General features: G+C 43.0%; 1 protein-coding gene across 4 annotated transcripts in view; it reads left to right on the top strand.

Moving 5' to 3' along the window:
• PHACTR3 (phosphatase and actin regulator 3) overlaps nt 1–24,298 on the top strand; it is a 230,127-nt gene that overhangs the window by 85,531 nt on the left and 120,298 nt on the right. For 2 of the 4 annotated variants that reach the window (XM_081196305.1, XM_081196303.1), the window contains exons 3-4: nt 16,898–17,059; nt 20,997–21,074. In XM_081196305.1, the coding sequence (XP_081052431.1) occupies nt 16,898–17,059; nt 20,997–21,074 (240 nt within the window). The remainder of the gene's footprint in view (nt 1–16,897; nt 17,060–20,996; nt 21,075–24,298) is intronic. The other 2 variants (XM_081196304.1, XM_081196306.1) reach the window with 1 other exon arrangement.

The raw sequence follows: 24,298 nt of genomic DNA, 5'->3' as shown, positions 1-24,298 counted from the left end.
GCGTCTCCACCCCCATCGTTCTGCCCAGACGCTGAGGTCCAGCGCCGAGGGCCTTCTGGCGGTTCCCTCATTGCGAGAAGCAAAGCTACAGGGAACCAGGCAGAGGGCCTTCTCGGTAGTGGCGCCCGCCCTGTGGAACGCCCTTCCAGCAGATGTCAAACGATAAACAACTACCTGACATTCAGAAGACATCTTAAGGCAGCCCTGTTCAGGGAAGTTTTTAACGTGTGATATTTTAGTGTATTTTTGGTTTCTATGGAAGCCGCTCAGAGTAGCTGGGGAGGCCCAGCCAGATGGGCGGGGTATAAATAATAAATTATTATTATTATTATTATTATTATTATTATTATTATTATTATTATTATTATTATTATTACTTTCTTACGTTCCCACCACATATGATAACATGTTCCTTCTGTTTCTTTACATTTCCAACATTTATTATTTGTCTTATACATTTCCCCCCATTTCTAGTCAATTGCCTGCTTCCAACAGGGCCCCACCAGATCCTTCCAAAACAATCCCACTAGCGGGGCATTGAGGCAGGGCGAGCTGCAAGTTGGAAGAGACCTTCAGCACCCCCTGCCTGCTGGAGGGTGAAAGGCTCTCAGTTGTCCGTGGTTCCCCTTGTTGCAGCAGCAGTGTTCCTCTTTGGATCACCGGAACAAAATGGTTTTAACTGGAGCAGGACAGGTGCTGCTGGTGGTCTCTGCAAATGTGCTGGAGCAGCTACCCGACAATGCTTCATGTTTGACACACTGCACTATATTCCCTCAGGCCCCATTTCAAAAGCACATGTCAAGTATTCTTAGGCACCCAATGTGGCATTTACCTTTAAAGAAGCATTTGCAAAGTTTTTGTTTTTTAAAGGATGAAAGGTCATCAGATCACCTTGTATTGTTGCAAGATTTCTAGCCTCCCTTTCCTTTACAAAGCTGCCCCCCCATCCAAACACCGTTACACCCCCCACCTTTGGGATGGGTTTCCCCCTCGACACTCTAATCTACACAATGTTCCACTGCAGGAACATTTGAATCAGTACCCTAATGGATGCTTCATTTAGCTATAATGATAGATCAGTTCTCCATGGAAAGCATTAAGTGTGCATAATGATTCTCTGCATGCAAGCATCTATTCGTATAAGTGACATTTTCACCTGGTTTGGCTTTTTTTCTTGCTAATGGCAGGAAATGCTGAATTTGGCAGATTTTCCTCTCTATGTATCTTTAAAATATACATCTTCTCAAATCTGGAGATGGGCAGGTATTGTGTCCTTCACTGTTTGGCTGATAGTCCTCTGAGTTTGTCTGTAGATGTGGAATATTTTTGAAGGGCCTTGGCCACAGAGGTCTACCTCCTTATACTTTGTTGTTATTGCTCTCATGAGTCAATGGTTTACTTGAGCTTTGATGAGGCCTTGAATTTCCAAAGAATAAGAGCAACATGGCCACTGTCTTCTCAAACCCACTTGCCAGACTAGACAGAAGAATGGGTGTGAATGGGAAAAACTTGGTTTATCTGGGCTGGAAAATTATCTGTCCTTCATTTCTCCCTTCCTAGTGAGGGGGACAAGCCCACAGCAGAAAAATAAATAACCATATGAGGACCAAGCTCAGGGGGAGAATTAGACCTGTCTGAAGAAATATTGGGATAAGGGCTCCTGCTGGAAAGAATGAAAGGGACAACACGAAGCAGATGGGGTTCCTGGGACATAAGTTTGTTTCCTTTCTGAAAGTGCATATGCCAAAATGATTTTGGCTACAGACCCTTTCCTGGCTAGCAATCTGGCATGGACAGATTTGATGAATTGCCTCCTAAATCTTTTTACACTACTTTGTGGCCTCCTTGTAAGAGGAACATAGGAAGTTGCCCTCTACTGAGGGCTTATCCACACTTAAGTCTCACCCATGCTTTCCAGGGATGGTCCATGATTTAAAGCTCTGTGTTTGAGCACCCCACCTTTTTTTGTTTTGTTTTGTTCTGGAGCTTTCCTCATGAAAACCTGCTCTTTAAAGCTGAATCGGAGCAAATATCAAACTGCAGGAAACCCAAATTGACATTTGCTTCGATTCAGCTTTAAAGAGTGGGTTTTTTGGGGGGAAACCTGGAGGCAGGGGGGGTGGAAATCTGCATTGAAGTGCAGGTCTCTGTCTGGAAAAAGCTAGGCAAATGGTAAGGGTGGGTAAGCCCTGAGTCAGACCATTGGTCCATCTTAGCTTAGCATTGTCCACACTGATTTGCAGCAGTTCTCCAGCACTGCAGATGGGGGTTTCTACCTGGAGACGGCAGGGATTGAACATGGGACCATCTGCATGCAAAGCAGGTGCTTTACCTCTGAGCAACTCTTCTACTGAGCACTTAGCATTGCGGGTCAATCCTTGCCTTGTGGATCACCTCATTGTGCCCCCACTCCTTCAGACTCCCACCTGAGCTCAAACCCCACCCCTCCTTCGGCCTTAACCCCTTAGTGCTTACGCCCGCCTGAAATGAAGCCCAGGTACATGCAAGTTATGCTACTGTTTATTTATATGCCACTTTTCAGCCAAAAGAGGCCCCTCAAGGCAGCTCATGCGAAATAACATACAAATGCAAAATTCAAATACAGTGGAACCTCAGGTTAAGAACTTAATTCGTTCTGGAGGTCCGTTCTTAACCTGAAACTGTTCTTAACCTGAAGCACCACTTTAGCTAATGGGGCCTTCTTCTGCTGCCGCACGATTTCTGTTCTCACCCTGAAGCAAAGTTCTTAACCTGAGGTAATATTTCTGGGTTAGCGGAGTCTGTGACCTGAAGCATCTGTAACCCAAGGTACCACTGTACAACACAACTTATAAGAATTTTAGACAATGAAATCTTAACATTTGTAAATGTTTTTGCCAAACAGAGGCCTATTCCCCACAAAACAAAAGTCACAGAGAGCAAAAGTAAATACTTTGGGAGCAGCTCCCAGGCAAGAAGAGTAGGGCAAGGCAGGTAGAAAGGTTTATTACTTGATGGATGGTTCCTGCAGTCTCTCTGCTGTTGTAATGCCACCAAGGGCAACATTCATCCCTTGATAGCCTTTTGACTTCCTCCCCCCCAATCTCTCTCTGTTGTCTCCCCAGTCCCACAAAAAAAGAAAAACGACAACACTACCCAACTTTAGATTGCATGTTTCTCAGGACAAGGCAGGGCTGGCCCGGCCCACCCATGGGGCAAGGTGAGGCGACCACCTTGGGCGGCAGTCTCCACAGGGGCAGCAGTTCCGACCTCCAAGGAATGCATTGCCCACGGCTGCCACTGTGGTAGCAAGAACTGCTGTGCACTCCTTGGAGTCCAGTTATGCTGCCTCCTTGGCAGCCACTCTCCACAATGCTGCCTCTAAAGCAGCCTCTTGGAGAACAGGAGGCACAGTTGGTTTCCTCCCTCCCTTGTTCCTGATGTAGATCTTTATTCCTGCCACATTCCTGATGTATGTCATGATTCGGTTTACGGGTGGTTGAAGTCCTGGCGGAGGACGTCGGGACCGGGAGCAAGATGGCGGGGTGGGAGCAGGAACGGGAGTTTGGAAGCCAGGAGTCAGGAAGCCAAGGGTCCGAGGGTCAGAGAGCTGGGAGTCAAGGAGGCAAGGGTCCGAGGGTCAGAGAGCTGGGAGTCAAGGAGTCAAGGGTCTGAGGGTTAGGAAACCAGGAGTCAAGAAGCCAAACACAGCAAGGCAGGAAGCGTGTTGCTGTGGCGAAGAGCCAAAGGGAAATGCTGGCCTTATATCCCTTCCCAGCTCTTGCCACCAGGTGCTGTGAGTTACCAATTTGCCTCACCCGTGCGGCTGTGTCTTGCTTCTTCAGAACAAACTTAGTAAAGCCCCAGTCCTGCAAAGCCCTACCAGTCACAGGGCCTGATTCCTGCACGCACTCCTGACAATGTAGGTCTTCACTCACCCCTTCTTCCTTGTTAGGGGTTGTGTGTGCCATTTTGTGGATCACCTCAGGTACCCAAATGCTGTGGGCTGGTCCTGGGGGGCAAGGACTTATAAATAAACCACCCCTCACAAAGATCACACAAGTAAAAGTGCTGAAATGGTGGGAAATAACACAGCGAGGAGGATATTTCAGAGGGCCTCTGGATTCTCCACATGAAGGTGCAAATGAATCACTGAATCTGTTTTCCTTGAGCAGCCTCTCCTGGCTCTGCTGGAGAAAGAAAACCAGGAGAGAGAGAATGGTTCTGGTAGGCAAGGCAACAGATTGATTGCTCTTAAAACAATAAATAACAAGCACTAATTGATGCCTTATCTTGCCTGAACTCCTGCAGCCATGGACAAGAATGCCAGCAAGAGTTGGAAACTAGGTTGTGCACACCCCCAGCATCCCATGTCACCGTTCTCGTTAAATCTATAGAAGTGGCGGGAGATGGGGAAAAGTCAGTGAGTTGGGGCAGCGTGTGAGTGATGCACAGTGATAGAGGATGGCAGAGGAGGGGAGGAGGGGAACTTAAGGCCAAAAAGAGAAAGAGAGAGGGAGGGAGAGGGAGACTGGAAGGTGATTAGAATGCAGATAGGCATGAGGGGAGTAAAATCAGGTTTGGGTGGAGAAGTCAAAATGTAAATAATGCCTTGCCTGGGACAGCAATGGTTTGGAGAGTTAAGGAGGCCAGGGAAGAAACTGAAAGAAGGAGACTAGAAGACTCCAAGGTTCACAGGAATTTGTGAGTTCTCATTCTGCTTTAAATGTATGTTCTTGGGCTGAATGGCTCTTGAAATTGAGGGCTCCTTCAAATAGACCGTAAATTAGGGGACGTGGCCACGATTCCCTTTCAACTTGTCATTTTCACAACAGCCCTTTTTGCCAGAGTCCTCTTTCCCTTCTCTGTTCAGAGTCTGGCACAAGCCATCTTGGGTTCCTGAGGTCCTTCTCAGCCTTTCAGGTTCCACACACGCATGTCAGATGGGTGTGTGTGTGTGTGTGTGTGCACCAGGGTGGGATGGGTGTACATGCACGACAGGGCACGGGGTGCAATGGGGGAAGGATTCCACCGTGGTAACCCAGCCCTTGCCACCAACATGACCCCACTCTGGTTCCTCCAACTCCAGGGGAAGAGTGCCAGGCCAGGAGCTCTGGGGGGCCCTGCTGGGGGTGCCTCCTTTGCGCCCCCTCAAAAATCTGCACCCGGGGCCATGGCCCCACTGGCCCCACCTTGCTAAAGGTCCCTTTGAACTCTACCATTCTATGATCATACATGAACATGTTCTAAAATTATACAGCATAACTAAGGCAACTAAGGCAAAAAACAATTGGTCGAAGCAGGCGCTGTCAAATGTATTTGAAGTGAGCCTACCAAAAGGCTGTATTACAAAAATAACTTATTTTCAGTTTTATACCACTGACACTGGAACGGCTTCACCCAAAGAAACCTGTGGGACTGTTAATTCCTTGGAACAGGACTCTCTTTTCTCCTCTTCTTATCTTACGTAAAGCTGTGTCTGTTAATGGTGGTTGAATGAATGAGAAAGATACTGGAATGAAATAATAGCGAACATAAGATCTGTTTTGAAATATCCAGTTTGGAAAGCCTCCTATTTTTCACCCTCCCCTTCCCCTCCCCTTTCCTTTTCTTAATCTTGTTAAGACGACATTTTCCATATTATCACAATATTTATATATGGTTCGACATTTGACCTTCTCTGAATTTTGCAGTGCTGTTCTCCAACCAAATAAATGAGTGCAAAAATATGTATATCAGGAGAAACTGTGCATATAAGTGATACTGGTGAAAATAACCTACAAAACTGCTTTATATTAGAAGAAATTGCTTGCAAAATCCAGAAATTCACACTGAAATGCTAATGAAATTTTGTGAGGATGTTAAAATCAATAATCACATATTGGCACGGAAATGTGGAAGGCTGAATTTAAGACTGGGAAATTGAAATTGACAGAATTGTCTACCCTTATCTCCAAAGAAAGGATGTGTTCACAATTACATTACCAAGCATTGCCAAGGAAATAAATGGATGTGCTTCAAGCTCAAAGGCAAGTCCTTAACAGGGAACCTATGAAGATCTGGAAGAAAATAGCCCCTCCCCTACTGCCATGCTTTTATTTGGAGAGTAGAGCCATGATGAGAGCAGCCTGCAAGCTGTGTCACCACGAATCCTGCCGAGTCAAGAAAAGATTTAAGAGTCTAGGGCTTCCCAAGTGTGACTTAGTCAAAACAAATTCACATGGCTGGCTCACCTGACTGCATTCAGTTTTGTCCTCTGCTCTAAGGGCAAGTGGATCAGAAGGAAGAGGGGAAAGCAGGACTGTAAAGTCCCACGGGATTCATTGGGGGCAGCAGCCCAGTCAGATGGGTGACATATAATTAATAAAATTATTATTATTATGACTATGGTTGACACTGTCTACAACCCACTCAGTCAAATGTCCTGGCACGATGCTTTGCAGCAGTTTGTAAAAACCCATCTTCAATCTTGGATTGATGAATTGTAGGGTCAGCAACCAGCTGAGATGTCATCAGAAGCCAGCCAGCTCATCAAGTCTCCACTTAAATGCTTGAGAAAATCTCAGGACAGGCGGCACTTATGCTCGTAGGAGAGGGAGGGGAAATGTCTGGAAAATATGCGTCGATCTCTAGAACGGTGCTGAAGCAGGAAGGTTGCATTGCTTGCCTTGAGACAGCTGGCGTTCTGGGGTGATTTAACCCCATGCTTTGATTCCAGCTGAACTGAGATCTCTGCTTTAGTGTCAGTGGTTATTAGATACCTCATCTTTGTGGTGAGTGTGAATATCTGGCTTAGAATATCTATACTGGTAGCAGAAGACAACTTTGGGGATAAAAATCTTTTTATTCCACCTTTTCTCCCATGACCTCAAGGCGATATACATAGTTCTGCTCCTCCCCACAAGAACTCTGAGGTAGGTTAGGGTGACAGTGAGTGACTGGCCCAAGGTCACCCAGTGAGCTTCATGGCTGAATGGGGGAGTCGAACCCTGGTCTCCAAGGTCCTAGTCCAACACTCTGACCACTGTACCACACTGCCTTTCACAGCTGATATGCAAAGGAAAGGCAAGGGAGGATTGTGCTGCTACTTCTCACTCAAGAAGCTGATAAGAGCCCTTCCCTTTGGGAAAAGGAAGATCACTTCACAGGCCTTGGGGTAGGGTAGCCACTTAGGCATTGTAATATCAAAAGAGACATAGATTTGCATATGGTGATTTACATTTTTAGGTGCACATTTAGAAATAATTAGTACAATGTAAACAGAAACACAATAAATATCACCACAGTGGGTAATACTGCTACCAGCTGATGTAGATACCTGCTACCCAGGTGTGACTTTTGGGTAGGTAACTTCAAGGCCCTGCTCTCCTTAGGGTTCTTTACCTTTAAACTGGACAGATTTGGACCAGAATGTCCTTCAAACAGCGGAATGTCCCCTTGGTAAAGAAGGACACATGACCACACTATCTTGGGGCATCCTCAGATTATTTGAAAAAAGGGTCACCTCTTGGCTTCATGGGCAGCTTTCTGCTTGGTCAGCACTAACATCCACTAGGCAGATTTTGCTTAGTCTGAAAAGGCTAAAAGCAGCATGGAAAAGAGTCATGTACCATTTTCAATCTACCCATTGCCTGAGGCTGAGTGTACTAAACAACTATTTCATGCATAGATTTGTGCCTGGGCATATATACCGTATTTTTTGCTCTATAAGACTCACTTTTTCCCTCCTAAAAAGTAAGGGGGAAATGTGTGTGCGTCTTATGGAGCGAGTGCAGGCTGCGCAGCTATCCCAGAAGCCAGAACAGCAAGAGGGATTGCTGCTTTCGCTGCGCAGCAATCCCTCTTGCTGTTCTGGCTTCTGAGATTCAGAATATTTTTTCCCTTGTTTTCCTCCTCCAAAAACTAGGTGCGTCTTGTGGTCTGGTGCGTCTTGTAGAGCGAAAAATACGGTATACACACACACACACACACACACATACACACACCGCCCTCCCCGGCCAGAGCCGGGCTCAGGGCAGCTAACACCAGTAAAATTACAATAAAAATATAATAGGAAAAAAAACACCCAATTTAAAATACAGGTTAAAATACAATTTAAAATGCAGCCTCATTTTAAAAGTACCCCATAGATCAAAACCATAAGGGGAGGGAAACATAAGGGTCAGACTGAGTCCAAACCAAAGGCCAGGCAGAACAGCTCTGTCTTGCAGGCCCTGCAGAAAGATGTCAAGTCCTGCAGGGCCCTAGTCTCTTGTGACAGAGTGTTCCACCAAGTCAGGGCCAGTACTGAAAAGGCCCTGACTTCAATTAAAGGTATCAGGGTCGGCAAGCATGAACACAAAACTAAAGCTTTTGCAGACGATCTGGTCGTAACAATGGAAGATCCACTGGATTCAACAAAAGAGGTACTTAGAGAATTCGACCAATTCGGGGAAGTAGCAGGCTTTAAATTAAACAAAAGGAAAACAAAAATAATAGCCAAAAACATGCAGGCAGATGAAATTGAGGAATTACAAAGAGAAATAGAAATAGATGTAACGAAGAAGGTGAAATACTTAGGGATATGGGTAACGCCAAAAAACATAGATCTATTTAAAAACAACTATGAATCGGTATGGAAAGGAGTTAAGAAGGATATAGAAACGTGGGGCCGGCTCAGACTGTCATTCTGGGGCAGAATAGCCACAATTAAAATGTCGGTACTTCCAAGAATTTTATTTCTTTTTCAAAATATACCGATTATCAAAGGTACAAAGATTTTCAAAGCATGGCACAGAGAGATTTCCAGATTCATTTGGCAGGGGAAGAAGCCGAGAGTAAAGTTTAAATTATTGACGGATACGAAAGAAAGGGGAGGCTTCGCCCTACCTGATTTGAAAATATACTATGAGGCATCTTGCTTATGCTGGGTTAAGACATGGATAAAATTAGAAGATACGGAAGTGCTAGACTTAGAGGGCCATGACAATCGATACGGGTGGCACGCCTATCTGTGGTATGGGCGGAAGAAGGGCCACAAGGGATTTGGGAATCATATATTCAGGGGCCCTCTGATAGAGGTATGGGAAAGGTATAAGGATATGCTGGAACCTAGAACACCCCAATGGTTATCTCCACTAGAGGTTATGGCTATCAAAAAGACCAATATGGGAGCCAACTGGGCAACCTACGAACAACTGTTAATGAAGGAGGAAGGAAAGTGGAAAATGAGGCCGTATGATCAGGTCAAATCCCAAGTATATGATTGGCTGCACTACCACCAGATAAATGATATGTTTAGGAAAGATGTCAAAGATAAAGGCTACGCCGAAAAAAAATCTAGATTCCAAACTGAGATCTTGGGGAACAATATAAAAATACTATCAAAAATGTACAAGTATTTACTGGATTGGAATTTAGCTGACGAGGAGGTCAAAGTGGTAATGACACACTGGGCTAGAGATTTTGGTCGTAACATTTATCTTGAAGAGTGGGAAAAACTCTGGAAACAACATCTTAAATTTACGGCCTGTGTGTCACTTAAAGAGAACCTAATGAAAATGTTTTATCGCTGGTACTTGACCCCGGTTAAATTAGCCAGAATGTACGGATCTTGCAACAAATGCTGGAAGTGTAAAGAAAGGGAGGGGACCTTCTACCATATGTGGTGGGAATGCCGAAAGGTTACAGGGTTCTGGGAGAGTGTATATAATGAAATGAAGAAAATGTTAAGATATTCCTTTGCTAAAAGACCCGAGGCGTTCCTGCTAGGTTTGGTAGGAACGGAGATAAAGAAGAAAGATTACAAATTGTTCCAATACGCAACAACGGCAGCAAGGGTCCTAATAGCTAAAAATTGGAAACAAGAGAGTTTACCGACAACAGAGGAATGGAGATCCAAACTATTAGATTATGTGGAGATGGATAGGATGACAGGTAAAATTAGATATACAAAAGATCAGAAGTTTGTTAAAAATTGGGAAAGTCTTACGAAATATCTGGAAAGCTTAATCGATGAACAGATAGCACTAGTGGGTTTCAAAGGTGCTCTGTAAGAGGTAAAGGGTAATGCCAAAAGAAAATGGACGAATGAGAATGACTTATGGCATTACAAACAAAGAAACGCGGATTTATTGTTTATTGTTATTTTGGACGATTCGTGAAATGACTGAAGGAAGTCTTATCCTTTACTTTCAGTGAATTGATATGAGTATTGATACAGTTTGTTCTGTGTTTTGATTTTTGTAAACCAATAAAAATTATGCATAAAAAAAAAAAAGAAAAGGCCCTGGCCCTAGTTGAGACCAATCTAACCACCTTGAGACTTGGGACCTCCAAAATGTTGTCATTTGTGGCCCTTAAGGTCCTCCACAGGGCGTACCAGGAGAGGCGGTCCCGCAGGTACGTGGGTCTTAGGTCGCTTAGGGTTTTAAAGGTTAAAACCAGCACCTTAAACCTGACCCTGTACTCCACCGGGACCCAGTGCAGTTGGTAAAGCACCAGATGAATGTGACGCTGCGATTAAGATTGTTTAGGGATCCCTGCCACACTCCAGCCCAAAGTGCCACATAGCAGAGCTTACTTGGCAATCCTACATCCTTTCAGCAATGAGATGTTACTAGAAGAGCAGGGCTTTTGAACCAGTGGCCGTCCAGATTTTTCTTGGACTCCCAACTCCCTTTAGCCAGCATGGTCTATGATCAGGGATGGTGAGAATTCAGCAAGATCTGGCAGGCCATTACAGAAGCCTCTGCCATCATCTCACATTGTCAAATGGAAGGCGTGCTTGCAAGGGAAGAACTTGGCAAAATATTGTTATGACAACGTAATATTGTGCATGTCTTCTCGAATGTAAGTCCAATTGAGTTCAATGAGTTCATACTCCTAGGTAAGTATAGGTATGCTTCAATACCTATTTATCTGGGAGTAAGCTCTGTTAAACACAATGGGGCTTTCTCCTAATAAACTTATTGGTTTGTATTCATAATCTTCTGACTTCTCCTAGAAGTCAAACTGTTCATATCCATTTATATCATGATTTTATCCTGCATTTTCCCCATCACCAATTTTTCATTGTACTTGAAGACTGAAAATATTTTTAGATCACTTCCACTAATGAGACGATGAATTCAAACTGTCTCTTATTTAGCCATTCATCTTTGTCTTATCAACCATTTCCCCCCACCCGCAAAAAAATTAGAGGCATAATTGCTTCTGTGCAAGAGCTGCTTACTGCACAGGCACCCACCAAACTTTAAACCATAATAATTCCAATTTTCTTGAAAGTCTGGCCTCCCCATTAAGCTCTAAAAGCATTATTTAGTTTTGTTGCATTTCCACCTCCCCAGCCTTATAAAATGATCATATAAGGCTGTTTGTTTTAAATGCGGTATTCACAACGCAAATTATTATGAAGTTATTATCCCAGAAACAAATGGCTTGGAAATGTGTTCCATATCATTCATTTAAATTTTATGGGTTGTTGAAATAAATATGCAAATTGCCTTATAATTCCCCGGCTCGTGACATCGTGGGTGACGGATGCTCGCTATGCACTTGAGAATTAATGTGTGTACACCCACATATATATCCTAGCAATGCTACCCACAACCATTATTTATGGAGCTCTGCTATTCTCTTTCAAGATACTGGCTGGAAGATGCCTGCCACTGTGCTGTCTTTATTACTTACTGCCCCAGCATTGCTTCCTTGCTATTAATGAAATTGATAGTCATATGAGGACCTATTATTAAGTGTGAAAATGAGCTCTGTCTAGAAACAAATGTGGCAAAGGGAGAGGATCTTGGCAGGACTAGTCAATAGCTGCTTGGAGCTATTGACACTGGCTGAGGTTTGGTATCCAGTCATATTCCCATTCCATGTATAGATCCATAGAGTCTGAGGCCCCATCTGCACTATAAAGCAGTATGATAAACAGCTGTGGCTCGCCCCCCCCCCCGAATAATGAAGACTGTTGTTATGTATTCAGTGGTCTGTGTTTGCCTGAGCTTGAGTCTAGACTAAAAATTCTGAGCCCCTGTGTTCTGATTCGATATATGATATCCAGCAATTCAGGATTTGGGCCTCTGTCATTGGCCCTTAAACTCTGAGTTACGATTCACAGCTTGGAAGTTTAGACAACCAATCATGTTGGGAGTAGGGGTGGCACAGACCTTCAGAAATGTATGTAAGCAGTTGCTTTGCCCCTGTTGTCCAGTTCTGTTAGTTCAATAAAGGTTCTTGCTGTTATCACTGTGTCTTGCCTCGTGGGAACCCACCTACATGTCAACTGTAGTTTGTTATTGGTTCAGAAAGTTGTTCGGACACCTTCATTTCCCTTCACAGAGTGACAATTCCCAGAGTTCCTTAGGAAGAACTGAGTGTTCGTTGTTGTTGTCATTGTTTAGTCATTTAGTCGTGTCCAACTCTTCGGGACCCCATGGACCAGAGCATGCCAGACACTTCTGTCTTCCACTGCCTCCCGCAGTTTGGTCAAACTCATGCTGGTAGCTTCGAGAACACTATCCAACCACCTCATCCTCTGTTGTCCCCTTTTCCTTGTGCCCTCTATCTTTCCCAACATCAGGGTCTTTTCCAGGGAGTCTTCTCTTCTCTTTTTTTTTAAAAAATAATATTTATTAAAAGTTTAAGAATTACAGAAAGAAATAAAAAAGAAAGAGAAAAATTAAGAGTAAAAGTAAACAATACAATTCAATACATTACAGTACAGTACATTTAAAAAAACAAAAACAAAAGACACAATACATCAAAACAAAAACAAAAGCAAAAACAATTAAAAACACATCCAATATTTCCATATCTTTATCTTTCATTAACTTGTTTCATCGACTTCCTCACACCTCCCTTTTTGTGTTCTAGTTATTAATTATTTCAGCAAATCCTTTCCATCTTTCACTGTTTTCTGTCATTTAATTATCTTAATTTATTTTAACCTTATCTTACCATTAAAACCCTAAAACCTATTTATACTTAACTCCTTATAACATTTCTACTAAAGCCGTATAATTTCATTCCAACATTTTTCTAACACTCATTAATTTTGCAATATTTCTCTAAATAAATTTTTTAAAACTTTTTCCCCCCAATCTTCTTCCACAGTCTCTTCTCCCTGGTCTCGGATTCTGTCAGTCCTTTCTATCAATTCCATATGGTCCATCAACCTGGTGATCTTCTGTCCGAGGCTCTTAACTCTTTTCCATGTCCCTTCTGCAGATCTTCCTCATATTTATACATGCACTTTACTTTATCTTCTGCTGATCTTGTTCTTAATTTCCTTCCTTTGGCACTGAGGAGTAGATGTCGGGGAAACTCCAACCTAACAATGTCTTTATGCCTTCTCGACAGGTCAGCCCATTCTCCATAGTCAGAACTAAAGTCCAAAAGATATTTCAGAGCGTGTTTCAGAGTCCCTCCAAAGCTAAAGGCCCCCACAACTCCAATCTCCCCCTGACCCAAATCCAGATCCCAAAAGCCAGAACATCCCTGCATAAGGGGAGCTATCCAACTTTCCTTCTCCAATCCAAGCGGGGCTCCATCCCACGAAATCTGGCTTTCTCTAGATTCAATCGTAAAAGGCAACAGCTTATGTTCATCAAATTGCCTCTGTAAGGCCGGGGCTCTCTCCACTTGAATTACTTGAGGTTCAACAACAACTTTTTCCTTCGTCTTCTCCACAGGTTGCCATGTCAAAACAGATTCCTGAATCAATTCCTGAGTAGTTTCTGTATAGGTATTCACTTTTTGTCCCAAATCAGTCATTTTTTGTCCCAAATTGTCAATTTTAATAATCATCACATCCGTCTTCTCATGAAGCTGTTCCAGTAGAGCACTTGTCTTGCAAAATGCAATCACTAAGGCTTCTTCTGTCAACATTCTTGTCCATGGTCAATCTCTGATTCTCACGGTCTTTAATCTCTGCAGCTGGAAAATTCCACAGCTCCACTCCTGCAACAGTTTCAAAAGCTCCCTCTAGGGGAAACAATTTCTATTTGTATCCGTCCTTTTAAGCGCAGATCCAGCAACAAAGTTAGTTTCGATTTTCAGTTACTTTCTTGCTCCTTTTTAAGTGCAAAAGGAAACAATGGAAACAATATATTTCTCTTATTTAACTATCTGTCAACATACGTTTTATTCACAGTCAATGAACTTTCCCAAAACGTCAATCTTACTGGCAGCCCGTTCCCAGGTTCAAAACGGTGGTAATTTATCTTTCTTCACTCTCTCTCCTGCAGGCTTAGGCGATCTAAAATTTCCCCCCTCTTCTCCTGCTTCCAAGGGGGGTTTAGTAATTTTAACCGATGGAGATTTAATCCTTTCCAGATTTTAGCTTGTAATGTCTTTGCTTCAATCTATTTACAAAAGAGGAAGGCGGACTTCCTGTTTGAAACCTTCCCGTTTCGGTGCCAAATTAAGATGTTTAGAGATCCAATTTTCCATTCTACTCACGGGTAGTTGTTTAGAGTCCAATTGTCCACAGGAAAAAGTCAGCGCTCTCCGGCAACAGCAATGCGGCTTCACTCCGTGAAAGAAGCAGTCGATTCGAAGCACCGCACCGCTTCTCTTCTCATGAGGTGGCCAAAGTAGTGGAGCCTCAGCTTCATGATCTGTCCTTCCAGTGAGCACTCAGGGCTGATTCCCTTAAGAATGGATACGTTTGATCTTCTTGCAGTCCATGGGACTCTCAAGAGTCTCCTCCAGCACCATAATTCAAAAGCATCAATTCTTCGGCGATCAGCCTCCTGTCCAGCAAAACATTGTCTGCTGGACTTCCTGAACATTATTACCCACCTCTGGAGGGCTTAGGTGTGGTACTGGAAGCAGCAGTGACCATCAGTACTGGCATGTTCTGCAATGGGAAGCTAGATTTCCCACAATGTCCTGCCATAGTCCACACTCACAGCATACACTGAAAGCACTATGATACCACATTGACATACCCTCCAACATTTCTCTGATGAAAATAGGGACGTCCCGTTCCATACTGATAATTTTACTCTTTATACCCCACACATCTTATTGGGTTGCCCCAGCAGCTCTGGGCAGCTTCCAACATATATAAAAACATAATAAAACATTAAACATTTTTTTAAAAAACCCTTCCCTATACAGGTTTGCTTTCAGATGGCTCGGGGGTCAGATAACTCCATACCCTCCAAGATTTCTCCAAGGAAAATAGGGATGTCCTAAGGAAAAGCACGACATTCCAGGATCAAATCAGAAACTGGGACGGCTTCTCTAAATCAGTGACACCCCTAGAAAATAAGGACACTTGGAGGGTGTCTCCATTAAACCATCATGGCTTCCCCCCAAAGAATTCTGGGAGCTGTAGTTTGCTAAGGGTGCTCAGCGTTATTAGGAAACCCCTATTCCTCCTGCAGAGCTGCAATTCCCAGAGTGCCTTGGGAAGAAGAATTGAGTGTTTGACCACTCTAGGAATTGTAGTTTTGTGAGTGGAATAGCAGATACTTTTGGGACTTCCCCCAAAGGCTAATCATAGCTGATGGTACCAATAGCCACACCTGACAAACAAGCCAACATTTTCTGTGAGGTTCAGGTAGGGTTTCACCTGAAATTTCACTTGAGGTAGAATTTTGGCAGCAACTCTGCATGTTATCTTGCTGCCTTTCTCACTGCAACTTAGAGATCAGTCTATTTCAGAAAATAATGCCCCCTGGCCCTACTTGATCAAGGCCAGATTATGACCTTTAGAGGCCCTCAGCACTTAAAAGATTTGGGTGCCCCCCCCCATATATCTTATTCAAAATATAAGCAATAATAAACCGTAAAATAAAATCATATTTTTCAAAATGAAACAAGCAAGATGGAAAATGATGATGTTGGGGTTTTTTGTTTTTGTTTTGGTATACTTCTACTTTATTTATATTTGGTAGAAAAATCTCTTACTTTTTCTAACTGCAAAGTCTTTGATCAAATCCTTAAAACTAGTCTTACATAACACGTCTGCTTCTATACTTAGTAGAGACAAGGCATCCAGGCTGCCTTGGTGCATAGTTTTATGAAGATTTTATGAAGATTATCCACTCTAAGGCCCCACAACTAATTCTCCCCTGGCCTCATCGCTGGCCCAAGTAGGACCAATTCAGACAGCTAGCCCTGGGGATTATCTAATGCTTATTTCTGCTAAATTGATTTCTGAATTTTGAATTTTATTGTTATTCATGTTTTTATACTGTATTTTATGCTGCTTTTACAATTAAGTGTTTTAAATTTGTTGTTAGCCTCCCTGAGCCCGGTTTTTGAACCAGGAAGGGTGGGGTATAAATAAAATTTTATTATTATTATTATTATTATTATTATTATTATTATTATTATTATTATTTGTTGCTCTGTTGGGTTTTTTAAATATACTTCAACTGAGAAAATGAACGCTCAGCTTGAGCAATTTGTGACCATTAATGTTAAAAATCCGGCAATGGAAAATTTCTGTTGTGCCCCCCTTACCTTGATGCCTCAAAGACTAACTAAGTTAGTTCTTGGTATAAGCTTTCGTGTGCATGCACACTTCTTCAGATACACTGAAACAGAAGTTGCCAGATCCTTCTATATAGTGAGAAGGTGGGGAGGGGTATTACTCAGAAGGGTGGTGGGAATTGGAGATTGGCAGATAGCTGAGATGAGCCTGTTGACGACTCTTAACGACTGTAAGGATCTGGCAACTTCTGTTTCAGTGTATCTGAAGAAGTGTGCATGCACACGAAAGCTTATACCAAGAACTAACTTAGTTGGTCTTTAAGGTGCTACAGGAAGGAATTTTTTTATTTTGACTATGGCAGACCAACACAGCTACCTATCTGTAACTTAATCCAGCCCTGTTCTTGATATCCTTGATGTACTTCAGTCTGTTCAATATTTCTCTCATTTTCTTTAACCATCAATTTTGTTTCCCCTCCCTTCTCAGAGGAAATGGATCCATCCCCTGCAGTGCGTTCCGAATATCTGGTCTCAGGGATTCGAACTCCTCCCGTCCGAAGGAACAGCAAGCTAGCCACGTTGGGCAGGATCTTCAAGCCATGGAAATGGAGGAAAAAGAAAAACGAGAAACTAAAACAGACGTCAGCAGGTAAGTGGGGGAAATATATTTATTTTAACTTTGGCCAAGAACATGTATTACGGCAAAAAAGGGTTTGCAGGATTTGCCTGTCGTAAGAGAAGATCACATTTGTAAAGCATAAGCTAGGCCGTGCCTAGTCAAGTGCAGAAAAAGCAGAGAAATGTTCCGTAGATCGCAAAACATGGCTTTTTGAGAGTATCAGTGTTTATTATTTTGAAAGCAAGTTTCAAACCCCCCCCCCCATGATAGCAGGGATAGGCTTGAAATTCTGTAGGTAGTCCCTGAAGAAAGCACAGGAGCTTGGCTGTTCAGGGTGATTTCAGGTGGTCATGGGAAGGGTTTAACATGCTTCCTAGGGATGCGGGTGGCGCTGTGGTCTAAACTACTGAGGCTCTTAGGCTTGCCGATTGGAAGGTCAGCGGTTCAAATCCCCGCAATGGAGTGAGCTCCCATTGTTCTGTCCCAGCTCCTGCCAACCTAGCAGTTCGAAAGCATGCCAGTGCAAGTAGATAAATAGGTACTGCTGCAGTGGGAAGGTAAACGGCATTTCCGTGCACTCTGGCACTCGTCACAGTCCTTTGTGCACCAGTAGCGGTTTAGTCCTGCTGGCCACATGATCCGGAAAACTGTCTGTGGACAAACGCTGGCTCTCTTGGCCTGAAAGTTGCCATTGACTGGACTTAACCATCCAGGGGACCTTTACCTTTTACCTTAATATACTTTTGGGACTTCCCAAGTAGTTCTGAGTCCCTCCTACAGACTAGGAGAAACTGAATAAATTAAGCAAAAAAACATTGATAATGTAAATATTTACTTGCTGCAGAATCCAGACTTCCTTCCTACAGATTTTTTTTCTTTTTCTTTCTTCAAAGTTTATCGCAGAGCCATCAAGGCCCTGCTTATAAGAGTTTAAGGCTGAATGCATGCACTCTTTGGCAGGAAAAATCTCACCTCATGGTGGCTTTTCTAGTCACCCCCCTCTGGTTAAGGCATGGGGGGCAGAATGGGGGAATCCACACTTATACACCTTCTGTAGTGGAACCCCGATGTAAGTGGCTCCCATTGATTCAAAATGGTTGAGAACCACTGTTTTTATGGGTACTGATTTCCCCCCTCAAAGTCGGGGGCCCTTGCCCAGGAATGCAAACGAAGGCCTTCACAGGTATCATGAAAACACAAACAAAAAATCACTTTAAATATATACCAATTATAATTTATCTTTCTGGCTTAGATTTCTGTTCTTTTAGAAATGCTCTATCTCTCACTAGCCCTTTGATTAAAAGAAGGGGCAGATACTTAAATAAGTAATAAGCGAGTAACCTTGTGGTCAGAAATAGCATTTTACTGCAAAAAGTGTTTGTGGGGAGTGAGGACAAAGAGAGTCACGATGCTCAGTAAGACTTAAAGGCCAAGGATTAAAGATTCAGTTGCAAAACAAGAAAAAAACCAACGAATTAAAACTTCTGTATTTTAGGATTATTTAAAAGTGGTTTTGAATACCTCATATTAACACAGGAGAACTCATAGCTTATTTAGTAGCTAGACCTAATGCTTGGTTTATAATGACAGTGACTCATTGCAGAACCAGTGAGTTGGCCAGAAATATTGACAGCCCTGAGGAATGCAACCACATATGGTCTAAAATACGGAGGTGGGGGTTTTGCCCCCTCCCTCAATATCCCTGCTGCTTGTTATCCCTTTTCAACAGGGCCTTAATAAGCGTTGCTAGGCCTTGCCTAGCTGAAAGGAAACAAAGGTTAGGAATTCTTACAAGCAGTTACTGGAGTAGTCAAGCTGTTATTATGCAGCTCCACAGCAAGCTATGAGCCAAAATGAGCTTTTCCTGCTTGCATTTAGCTCCTCGTTGAACTTCTCTCAGCAAGACTTGTGGTTCCATCCAGCTGTGTGTCTTTTCCTTGTTCTTTCTCTTAGGAAATGCAGAGGCCACACTGTCAGGATGGGGAAAAGCTAGTGGGATCCACTCTGGTTTGCCCCCCCCCATAGTACACAAATATTGCAGAATTCTTTCCCCAAAAACCATCCTGGAAGGGTTGGGTTTTCCCCTTTTGGCCAGTGGGGGGCGGGGGACGGGATGCTAGGGGAATTATTTATGTCCTGGCATTGCAGAACTAACTTTAGCACAGTACAGTCTTATCTTTGTGTGTGTGTTTTAAAATATTTATTGAAATTTTACAGACAATAAAAAGTTACAAAATTAAAAATAGGAAATAAAAAAGAGTAACAATAATAAAAGAAAAAGAAATACAAAGACAAAATACATAAAAAGTAAAAAAAAAGTTTAAAAAATATATCAATATTTTCATGTCTTATATTTCAATTACTTGTTTCCTGACCTCCTCATCCCCCTTTTTTTGTATTCCAGTTCACATGGTTAATTCAGCAAATCCTTACCCTCTATCATTTATCTTTACTTAATATCTTAACCTATTATAACTATATTTATCTTTGATCTCAAATGCCTTGGCTCCCGAACAAATCAGCTCCCAAATGTTCGAAACCCGGCAGTGAGTGTTCTGGTTTTCGAACGTTATTTTGGAACCTGAATGTCTGACACGAGTTACATGGCTTCCAATTGGCTGTAGGAGCAGCCAATTAGAAGCCACACCTTTGGTTTCCAAACGTTTTGGAAGTTGAACAGACTTCCGGAACGGATTCTGTTTGACTTCTAAGGTACGACTGCACTATTATTCTAGAAAAAAGAGGTGCCGGAACTCACCATGAATGCCCACTTGAGAGGTGCCAGAACTGAGTCCGGCGAGTTCCAGCTGAAAAAAAAAGCAGCCCGGCTTTAGCATAAACATTACCTTGCTTGATAAGATCAGAATTCCATCTAGCCTGGCAGTCTGTCTCAACTGTCCAGAATGATGGACATCTAGAGAAGCTGAATGTTGGAAGGTTCTGGACAGACCAAAAAAGTATTTCTTCAAAGTGTACATAGCTTAACTACAGAATTCATTCCCACAGAGAGAAATGATAGTCACCAGTTTGGATGGCTTCAGTGGAGGGTTGGACAAATTCAAAGAAGTGCCTCAACTGTTGGAGACAGAATACTTCTGAATACCAGTTGTTGGGAAACAACTACAGGAGGGGAGAATATTCTTGCACTTGGCTCCTGCTTGCAGGTTTTCCATAGGCATCTGGTTGTGCCCTGTGAGAAAAAGATGTTGGACTAGATGGGCTGCTGGCCTGATCCAGCAAAGCTTTTCTTATGTTTTAGAAACCTGCTTATGGAGAGAAATGAGGTTATTTGTCCCCAGTTTGTCTCCAACATCAGACATTCAGCTCTGAGCAACACCCGGTCCCCTCCAACAGAGTATGGTCTGCTGGACCTCATCTACAGTGGGAAACTATGATGCAAATGCCATTTTGGACTTCCTACAATTCTCTGACGTAGCACCATTCCATAGCATCACAGGATCCAAGCCTTTCTTGCTATGTCTTTTGCTGGACTAGGGAACTTGCCCAAGTTTTTCAGTCATGATTCAAAGCATGTGAGATGCTGGGAGGAGAGATGGGGACTTCCTGTGATAGCAGAAGCCACTTTACACTGTGTGTCTGTGCAATCCTACAAGCTAGTGTGGTGTAGTCAACAGAGTGCTGGATCTGGAAGGCTTTGGGGTTCCAATCCCCATTCCACCATGAGGTCATTGGTTGACTTCAGGATTATCCGCCATGTCCATTTGCCCTAAAGAACTTGGAAGAAGAGTGGGATACAAAAGTTAAGAATGAGTAAGGCAGTCTGATCAATGGGAGGTGGGGAGGGTGAGAAAGAGAGACACTGCATTTAACCTCTCACTTGCTGTGCCATCCTTCAAGCGTGACATCCTTCACCCATTCATGCAGGCTTTTTGTGTTCATTTCCACGCTCTGTCTGCTCTGATGTTCCATGTTGACCATGCTCACCCCACAACACCCCTTTTTGCAGTGTTAGAGAAGAAGACAACCACAAGGCAAAGTCGGGACGAACTTATTAAGAAAGGCCTGCTGGAAATTATGGAACAAGGCAAGTGAAAACAATCTTTGTATTTTTATTCCCCCCCACTCCTTGCCATAGGAAACTGGAAGGGATCTCACTGTTTAAAACAAACAAACAAATCAATCATTTTAGATAGGTACTTTAGCATTCAGGGGGAACAATGAAGGGGGTCTAGACTAATGCCCCCCCAGTGTTTTTCTTCTGTCTGTAGTGAAGGCATATGTATAGATTTTATAAGTGATTTTCAGCTTGGAAGACATTTTGCCATGTAAACATTATATCAAAATAACACCACCACCACATTTTGTTCCTGTAAAACCCACATGCAACACATACATGCTGAGAAACCATCCTCCAGTTTCTGTGAAGTTTTCTGAAGTCCCTCGAGATGTTATATTTTTTAAAACATCTGCAGCCCACCTTTCCTTCCAGGAGCACAAAGTGATGTACATGGTCCTTCCCTTACCCATTTTATCCTCACAATACCCCTGTGACGCACATTAGACTGAGAAGAAATGACTCACCCAAAGTCACTCACTGAACCTCATGGCTGGGTGAAGATTCGAAGCCTGGTTTCCCAAGTCTTAGTCCAACACGCTAACCACTACACCACCCTGATTCTAACTCCCATCAGCTGTAGCTAACATGGCCAATGGCCTTAGATGATGGAAGCTGTTGTCCAGCAATATCTGGAGCGCCACAGGTTCCCCATCCGTGCTTTGCTCTAATGGTTAACCCATTTCTGGTTCAATATTTAAAACAAACAGAGGCGAGGAAACTCGTGCATCATTTTTTAGCCAATAATTTCTGTACCTCTGCTCTGTCATTGGCATGGCTTGCGTGGTTACACCATTGACTCCATCACACATTTGCCTTCTCCTCTGTTCCACTTTCCTCTTCTCTTCCAAACATCTCTGGAGAAGAGAAGAGCAAGAATTGGGGTGTTGTTTTTTGTTTCATTCTCGTCTTTGCCATGGTCCTATGTTGCCAAAGAAAGCTTCGAGTGAGCAAATTTACAACGCAACACTGTCTGTCTAGGCAGGAGAGTTTGAATAATGGGTCGCCAAGAGCAATCTAGCATGATCCATGTTCTTCCTTCCCAACACGATGGATGCCTTGAGTCTCGGGGGGTTTACTTTGCAGTTTTAGTAACACATGCTGTTTATTAACCTCTGTTTAAAATTCACCCACAATGTCTTTTTAAAGAACTGTCCATAAGCCTGTTCCTAGGTACGCGGCAGTTACATCCTCATATTTCGCAATTTCGCAATGTTTTAATGCAAGGGTTTGTGGTTGTCAGATCTGCATTATTACGCTCAGCAAAGTGCATTAAATCTTAGAAGGCTCTGGAGCTTCTGTTGTACCAGAGGAATGCCACAGTTACTAAAAGTGGAATCATAGAATTGTAGAGCTGGAAGGGACCTCGAGGGTCATTTAGTCCAACCCCCTGCAATGCAGGAATCACAAGCCCAGTGTAAAATGCATTACTGTTACATTATCTTATTGCACCGGAAACACAAAATCCTACCACCTGAGGCCATATGTAGTATATGACAACTTCCAGTTGTGTTTGCAGGAATTTCTGAGATGATCTGTGCAAAGTGTTTCAAGCACTTTAAAGTATGACATAAATGCAGATATGATTATAGCTTTAAAATGCAAAATTGGAGGTAACTGCACTGAAGAATGAACAATAATTATCAGATCTGTAGGTTTCCTTAACAGACACCCGAAAGCGGTCTCAATAAACTGAACAATTTTGTTGCGGAGTTGCGATCAGCTCCTGCAAATTTATAGCGTGTAGAATCAGGCACCCAGTGAAGAGCTGAGAATCCAAAAAGCTTCAGATATCGTTACCTAAACATTACAGTCTTCTCAGCTTTGAAGCTGTTTAAATACATTTAGAAGTATATAGAAACATAGTTGATTAAAGGACATTGAAGAAGAATCAAAATGTTTGTGCCCAAATTGGATCCCCTTGGGGGTGTTCCTTTTCCTCCTGGCTTCATGCACAAAAGTGACCAGATAATATCTAGAAATGCAGTAAAAAGTCAAGCTTCGGAGAGATTTTGGGTGACATTTTTTTTTTAACTCTTAACTGAGTAATGCCCACAGCTAGAAGCAGTGGGAAGACAACGCAGGGATGGAACTTAACGGATGGGAGCCCAGAAGACCACTGACACCCCTAACCCTTATCTGAGCATGTATAGTATACTGAAGAACTGAATTATCAGAGTTGAAAATACGGTTCCTATTTTTTATTTTTTAAAAAAGTGGGTGTGAGGTTGGAAGGAGGGAAGCTAAGAGTGGGAAGAGGGAATGAAGAATGGGCTGTTCTATTGTAATAATGTGAAAACCCTAATAAATTATAGGGGGGAGAGAGAGAGAGAGAGAGAGAGAGAGAGAGAGAGAGAGAGAGAGAGAGAGAGAGATGCATCTAATCCAATATGAAGCATCTGAAGTCCAATTGCAGAGAGTTGAGCATGTCTTAGGAAATGCTGTGTAACCAGTTTCAGGCAGCACTAAGATGTTGGGCATATAGAGGAAGGGAGGAATTATCATCTCCATAGTGTAGCACACTTTTTAAATGTGGGTTGGATGAAAGGTAGAGAAACTCTGGTATCAAAATGTATTGGGCTGGCCCTGGAAGGGAGAGCACTATACTTCGAGTTCCAGGAACTAAACTAGAAACACAGTCCCATCAACCAGAGATCCTTTCCTAGGCTCAGGGGGATCTCCAGAAACTAGCCCTTCTTGGGCATCTCCTCCCTGTCCCTGTCCACCGTAATGAATCCCCACCCCTCTTTGTCCATCACTTTCTCTCTCAGTGGATGCTTTGTCTGAAGAATAAGCTACTTGCAACTTCTGCCTCTGTCATTTTTGCTTGTACTTTCTGTGTGGCTCCCATGTCCTCTCCTTCACCTCTCCTTAAATTTCCTTGTCTTGCCATGTCCAAGGACCTCTTTCCCCTTTGCTTACTTGACCTGTACTTCAGGAGTGGCTATCTAGCTTTTTTTTTTTGCTTAAAGGCTGCCTTCTTTGTTTGAATAATCCATAATGGGCATGGTCCAAACAGTTGAGGCCACTCCACACTAACTCTCTCATGGAGGGGTATCCCTGGCTGCTAGCCACAATATCAGTTGATGCGAACTGCGGGTGGAGGACATGTTATTGCATTCAGCTTCTGCTTGTGGGCTTCCTATAGACATCTGGTTGGCCACTGTGAGAAAAAGAATGTTGGACTAGATGGG

The sequence above is a fragment of the Podarcis bocagei genome (assembly GCF_964188305.1).
Source record: "Podarcis bocagei genome assembly, chromosome: 5".
Classification (NCBI taxonomy): Eukaryota; Metazoa; Chordata; class Lepidosauria; order Squamata; family Lacertidae; genus Podarcis; species Podarcis bocagei.
The sequence above is the reverse complement of the archived record's forward strand: the minus strand, read 5'-3'. Positions and strand labels throughout refer to the sequence as shown.